At 37.1% G+C, this 6,899-nt stretch overlaps 2 protein-coding genes across 7 annotated transcripts in view; both read left to right on the top strand.

Moving 5' to 3' along the window:
- The window catches only part of LOC106776862, a 5,497-nt gene extending 4,215 nt beyond the window's left edge, over window positions 1-1,282 (top strand). The window contains exons 2-3 of the mRNA XM_014664328.1: window positions 420-500; window positions 1,050-1,282. Coding sequence (XP_014519814.1) covers window positions 420-500; window positions 1,050-1,282 — 314 coding nt within the window. The remainder of the gene's footprint in view (window positions 1-419; window positions 501-1,049) is intronic.
- A 278-nt stretch (window positions 1,283-1,560) lies between these two features.
- LOC106776512 (pentatricopeptide repeat-containing protein At1g22960, mitochondrial) lies at window positions 1,561-6,557 on the top strand. 6 transcript variants are annotated; one of them, XR_002670130.1, is made up of 5 exons: window positions 1,561-3,607; window positions 3,919-4,031; window positions 4,124-4,285; window positions 5,181-5,229; window positions 5,497-6,557. XR_002670130.1 is itself a non-coding variant. In XM_014663992.2 (2 exons), exons 1-2 carry the CDS (start codon window positions 1,808-1,810, stop codon window positions 4,154-4,156), a joined length of 1,833 nt encoding a protein of 610 aa, XP_014519478.1. In that variant the 5' UTR covers window positions 1,561-1,807; the 3' UTR covers window positions 4,157-4,522. The 6 variants fall into 6 exon arrangements, 1 of the variants encoding a protein (XP_014519478.1); XR_002670129.1 differs by lacking the exon at window positions 5,497-6,557 and having other exon boundaries at window positions 5,181-5,354; XR_002670128.1 differs by lacking the exons at window positions 5,181-5,229; window positions 5,497-6,557 and having other exon boundaries at window positions 4,124-4,522.
- Window positions 6,558-6,899: the final 342 nt, after the last annotated feature.

Raw genomic sequence — 6,899 nt, 5'->3', positions numbered from 1 at the left:
TAAGCATTGCATAGCATTCATAAGTTTCAGATATTCGAAAGCAATTCCGTGTTCGTTGGGAGACGACTTAGGGTTACTTTAGCCCTATCTACTTTCTTGAATACTATTAGGCAATACTGAAGTTGCCTTGAAAAGTAGTATTAATTTGATAGCTTCAACGACAACTTATCAAGAGGCAATTGGGAATGAAGAGGCTTGGGGTGAGAGTGGGTGCCCACGATTCGCACCACGCCAACAGTTCTGGTGATCACGTCGCTGATTTGAGCTAGGTTATTTAGAGAAGTAATAGATTAAGTTCTTGGTTTCATCTATTATAATCAAATGTTTGCTATTGCTTCAACATCAGAGTTCATTTTGTTCTTGTTATTTTTTAGCTTAGTTTGTTTTTGGCTTTTAAAGATTGTCAATCGATGTTGCAGAAATAAGTAACAATGACGACAATGTTGATTTAAAAAGTGATTCTGATTTTCTTACAAATGTCACAAGAGATTGCAAAAATGGTTAGTCCATAACTCACAGACAACGAAACAGTGGTTGCCTGTATCTCCAATTAGAAAGGAAACTTGTGTGTCAGTGACAGAATGATGAACATGGAATTAGAAAAAGCCAAAGTGTTGAAGATGAGGAAAACATAGTAAGCCTTTTTATCCAAAGCATATATTGCCTCTCCTGCATTTTTATCATCCTCAGTTTGTTGCCAAACTCCACTGGGAGGATTCACTGCAGCTTGAAATATCACTACAACAACCAAAGTAAACACGGTTAGAAGAATATTTCTTGTGTCGGTTGTTGTGTCTCTTCTTTCTTCATACTGAAAGTATCTTAGCCAATTCTTCCCTGTGCCTAGAACAATAACCATTTTTTTGTTTTGTTTTGTCTAAGATTATTCAAGCTGCTTAGTTTAGTGTCGTATTTATAGACTATATTTCAGGTTGGGAAAATCAAAGAGAAAAGTAGTGATGTTAATTTTCTTATTGGAGAAATTTGATATTGAATTTTGTAGCAAACAAAATGTGGAAATGGGAAGTTCCAATGCACATGCCTTGCAGAAGAACCACATAATAGGATACAAAAGAATAAAGTCCTTGACTTTGGGCATGCCTCTGGAGGACATGATCGAGATTCAAGATATTGGAATAAGAATGATAGGAGAAGGGGTGGTGATTACAATGAGGATATAATGGAGCAGACAAATAAGGATCCTAGAGATGAAATTCCTGAAAGTGATGTTGCTATAAAGAAGGATTCTAATTTTTTTCTCAGTTTTTTAATTTTAAAATAACCCAAATCCACGTCATTCAGCCATGCCAATTAAAAATATAGTCTATCGTGCCACGTCAAGTATACATTAACGCCATTAGATTCAATTTAACGACAAAAGTCTAATTAATACAATTTTTATAAAATAAAGGACCAATTTGAAATTCTCAGTCAAAATTGAGACCTACCAAATAATTAAACCCAAGTTTAAAATATGATTAAGGATACATTATGAAAAATGAAATTGTACACAATCAAATTAGGGTTGTGTACCTTGCGTGAATTTTTATTCTGTGTGTTACTAAGGAAAGTGTGTTGTGAAGAGTCTCGACGTGGCAGTTCTGATTATGTTGCCCATCAACCACAGGAAATGTAATGACAAAGGTTGACAAGGAATTAGTTGAGGTTCGACAAAAGGGTTAGTGCACGCTGCGGGGGTTAATGCACGCTGCTGGGGTTCAAAAGAAGGTGGCGCGGGTCGTTCCACGCGGAGGCGCGATTGGAACTGTTGATGGCATCGCCGCCATAGCCGCCACAACTCTACTCAATGAGCCTCTATTTTAGAGCCTCAAAACCCTTCTTAACCCTCAAAGTGCGCTTCCTTGTGCCCTTGCCCTCTTCCTTTTCCTTCTGCACAAACGACGCCGTTGTGAACAACAACCGCTCGGTGGTGCTTTTCCGTGCCGCGGTTGCTGAGCCGGAGTTGCTGGTCCGGGTTCTGAACACGGTTAGAGACCGGCCCGTGGCTGCTCTCCGGTTCTTTCGATGGGCCGAGGGCCAAACCGGGTTCAAGCAATCTAAATTGGCATATGCCGTTATTCTCGACATTCTCGCGCGGAACGGCTTGATGCGGTCTGCATATTGCATCATGGAGAAGGAGGCAGTAAGAATGGGCGACGTGGTGGATGTTTTGATGGACGGCAGGGTTTTTTCTTCCGAGGTATCTGTTAAGCTTCTGGATTTGTTGCTTTGGATTTACTTGAAAAAGTCGATGCTTGGGATGTGGTGGTTGGTGTTTTATAAGATGATTGCGAAGGGGTTGTTGCCCGATGTGAAGAATTGCAATAGGGCTCTGAGATTGCTTAAGGATACCAACTTGGCGAGGGAGGTTTATGATGTGATGATGGAGTGTGGGATTAAGCCTACAACTGTTACATATAATACAATGTTGGATTCCTTTTGCAAGCAAAGGCAGGTTCAGCAAGCTCAGCAGCTTTTGCTTCAGATGCAGAGGGTGGGGTGTTCGGCCAACGAATTGACTTATAATATTATGGTCAATGGTTTATCACACAAGGGGGAGTTGGAGAAGGCCGAGGAACTAATCAAGGAGATGTTGAGATTGGGACTCAAGGTTTCGGCTTACACATACGATCCTTTGATTCGTGGCTACTGTGAGAACGGTATGTTTGATAAAGCCTATAGGGTTGAGGAGGAGATGATGAGTATAGGGGTTTTGCCTACGATAGCGACCTACAATACAATCATGTATGGCTTTTGCAAGTGGGGAAGAGTGAGTGATGCTAGGCAGTTGTTGTTAGATGTAATGGTTAAAAAGGATCTGATGCCGGACTTGATTTCATTCAACACTCTAATTTACGGTTACTGCAGGTTGGGAAGTTTAGGGGAGGCTTTTCTATTATTTGTTGAGTTAAGATACAGAAGTCTAGTTCCCAGTGTTGTGACCTATAATACGCTTATTGATGGTCTTTGCAGATTTGGGGACTTGGATGTGGCCAGGCGGATAAAAGATGAAATGATCAAACATGGGCCTAATCCTGATGTATTTACGTATACAATTCTTGTTAGAGGATTTTGCATGATGGGGAACTTGCCAATGGCTAAGGAATTATTTGATGAGATGCTGCATAGAGGATTGCAGCCAGATCGTTTTGCATACATAACTCGAATAGTAGGTGAGCTGAAGCTTGGTGACCCATCTAAGGCTTTTGGTATGCAGGAAGAAATGATTTCCAGAGGCTTTCCTCCTGATTTGATTACATATAATGTCTTTATCGATGGGCTCCACAAGTTGGGAAATTTGAAAGAAGCAAGTAAACTTGTGGAGAAAATGCTCTACTACGATGGAATCGTTCCAGATCATGTAACTTATACTAGCATCATCCACGCTCACTTGATGGCTGGGCATCTTAGGAAGGCTAGAGTGGTGTTCAATAAGATGTTGAGCAAAGGGATATTTCCATCAGTTGTCACTTACACAGTTCTAATTCATTCATATGCAGTCAGGGGAAGGCTGGAACGAGCTATTTTTGGCTTTATTGAGATGCAAGAGAAGGGTGTATGTCCAAATGTGATCACCTACAATGCTTTAATCAATGGACTTTGCAAGGTGAGAAAGATGGACCAGGCATACCATTTTTTTGTAGAAATGCAAGCAAAGGGCATTTCTCCAAATAAGTATACTTACACTATTTTAATAAACGAGAACTGTAACTTAGGCCATTGGCAGGAAGCTTTGAGATTGTATAAGGATATGCTAGATAGAGAAATTCAGCCTGATTCATGCACACATAGTGCCCTGTTGAAGCATCTAAGCAAAGACTATAAATTGCATGCAGTTTGGCATCTTGAGAATGTTATTTCTGGTTGTGAATGAACTTATTATGTAAGGATGAAGTATTGATTATTTGTTATGCTCAGTTTGGCATTCTCACACGGCTAATGAGTAAAACACATGCCTACATTTGAATGGCTTTTACCCTTTGAGGTTTAAATTCTTTGGACTGAATAATGTATATTTTTCGAATGTCAAGGTAAGAATCCCTACTTTTTTTTAAGATACACAATGCCTTATATATAACTATTATATTCCTGTGACCCTGATTCATCATCTAATTTGTTACAGGCTGAAGATGCTTATGGTGTTCCTGATGATTAAGATGGGCAGACGTTAACTTTTTATGCGTCTTGACATAGTATATCCTCAGACTAGGTAATACTTGGGAGGATTGGGGAATTTGACAGTTAAGGTTCAAAGATCTGTGACGCTGTGCTTGCAAGGCTAGAGGTATACCTATGAAGCTCAATCCTTCTCAAGATATTTCAAACAATTTTGAGATATCTTACACAAAATTTAATTCATTTTTTTTTAGTCTATTGTGGGTAATGGGAACATTTTGACGTGATAGTGCATATTCTTTGCATTAAAGTTTTAATTATTTTTTAATCATAGTGATACACCATTTTGTTCTCCATCACAATTTGTACAATGAAAGGAAAATAAAAGATAGACCTTTTGTAGTTCTATACTATGTAGCATTTGAATGCTCAACAATTTTCTCATCACTGTATTATATCTTGCTATTCAGAATTCACTTACCTCTGTCAATAAATTCATTTTTATCAGTTAAATTCTTCGATTAAATTCTCTTTATCTTTTTTTTTTTTTTTTTTTCTGTTATTAATGTCCTTCCCAGTTCTTCTAGTTTTGACATTATGGAGAATAGAAATACATAAATTAAAATAAGTAATCCAGTGGACAAAATACTGAAATAGTATGGGATATTGAGATGAAGTTGTATTCGGGAATAATAGTCCGGCTGGAGAGTTCAATAACCCTACTGGAATTTTAACGCAGCTCTGAAGTTATGATTTCATTTAAGAAGGAAAATGGAGTTACTTTGGAGTGGTTTGATTTAAATTGCTTGCTAATTTATTATGTTTATAGTTAAGACTAAGAAGTTTTGGAAAAAAATGAAGGTTGAGGAGATTATTCTCAACTGATCTATTATTAATATAAAAAATATGCTATCTGAAATACAGAAGGTTTATAAGAAAACCGAACCCCTGGGACCCTGTATGATTGACAGGTACGGTAAAAAGTTTTAAATGATGTTCTAGAAGACAATATTTATCATGTAAATCGAATGCACCAATCTTAGAACATATTTACTCAATTCCAGGGCCCTTGTAGACTTGGTCAGAACATTTACGACTTGAGCATTGGAGCTGGTAAATTCAGCACTAATTTCTTTGGTCATCAACTTTTCTTTAACAAAATGACAATCTATTTGTATGTGTTTCTTTCATGGAACATGATATTAGAGGCAAAGTGCACTTTGATTGCCACAATACAATTTTATTTGTTGAATCTTACAAAATTTCAATTCTTGGAGAAGTTGTTTGATCCACACAAAGTTTGCATGCGATTAAACTGATTGTCCTATATTCAGCTTCAACTCTAAATCAAACAACTACATTCTATTTCTTGTCCTATAGGTATGTGTTACCCATTAGTGGAACGTTTGTCTATAAGATATCTTGTCCAATTAGTATTACAATACTCAGAAGTCAAAAAGGAAACAGAAGAGACATGACATGGGGACAACCGATGCGGATTTTTTATATAATAAATACCTTTGCATAGATACTTTTAACCGTTTTCCATAAGGAATTGCACATTTTTAAAGTCACAAAAGTCCCTAGTATATTGGGTTCCATGGATTGCTAAAGCTGAATATGAAGTTGAAATTCCTGCTTCTTCCACTGCTTAGTATTCTCTGATGAAATTTCTCTGCTGCCGTTGTCATGGTGATAATAAATCTTTGGCCAAGGGTTCGATAGATGTAGTCCAAGATATGTAATTCTTTCCATTGAGTTTTTCTGATCTTACCGTGAGAGTTCCAAAGAAGGAGAACGCCTGTCCAAAAGGAGAATAAAAGGGGGCTGAACACCAACATACCACAAGACAAGGTTGAATATCTGAAATGAGGGTTGAAAGGCATGAGCCATTGGAGGGTAGAGTATAGAGAGGTGGCACATGTGGGCGTGTGCCAAGGCTTTTGTTTCAATAACCACTAGGGTTGTGCATCAGTCGGCAAGCCACACCAGATCTGGTGATTGTCCAAGATTCTGATGGATTGGAAGTGACAGACTGAGCAAGATGGTGCCTGCTCTTTATACCATATTCAGAACTAGGAGCTTTGTAGAAAAATGAATTTTATAGATACTAAACTGATCTATTAATATAGAAAATGTGCAATCTGAACTACAAAAGGTTGATATGAGAACCTACACCCTAGACCCTATATGATTGACAGGGACAACAAGAGGACAACTTTAAAAGATTTTGTAGAAGACAAGATAAACTTTTTCTAACATCCATATAGCACTAATTTAAATTTATGAGTGAGTAATTTAATACAATTGTATGTTGTTGTTAAACCTATGGTAGAGAGAAATATTAAGCTGAAACCGTGTCTTTCAGCAACTTGGGTGTTTTGTTATATTGAGAAAAAAATAATCAATACTATATGATGTGAATTCAACATGATAGAAGAAAAGGAGGTGATATAATTTTTAATAAAGTCCAATTATCATAATTTCAACTGAAGAAAAGGAATAACACTAGTTGATTTGGAGTAGTTAGCGAACATGTTTTTGATGGCACTAATTTTAGTTTATTTTATTGCAAATAATTGTATGAATGAGATGTTATAATACCAAAAATATGGGTTAACTTTGTAAGTGATGGACTTAGTTTTATTTTTTTTTGGTGACTTTATGTTGTCACAATTTCAATTACAATAAGCTTCTAAGTAGTGAGGTCATTGTTAGCTTAAGTGGGTCATTATTAACTTAAGTGGGATATAATTGCAATTAATGAGTTATTTGTAATTTTG

Source organism: Vigna radiata, chromosome 11 (genome assembly GCF_000741045.1).
Source record: "Vigna radiata var. radiata cultivar VC1973A chromosome 11, Vradiata_ver6, whole genome shotgun sequence".
Lineage (NCBI taxonomy): Eukaryota > Viridiplantae > Streptophyta > Magnoliopsida > Fabales > Fabaceae > Vigna > Vigna radiata.
Note: the sequence above shows the minus strand (reverse complement) of the source record. Positions and strands in the feature narration are given on the sequence as shown.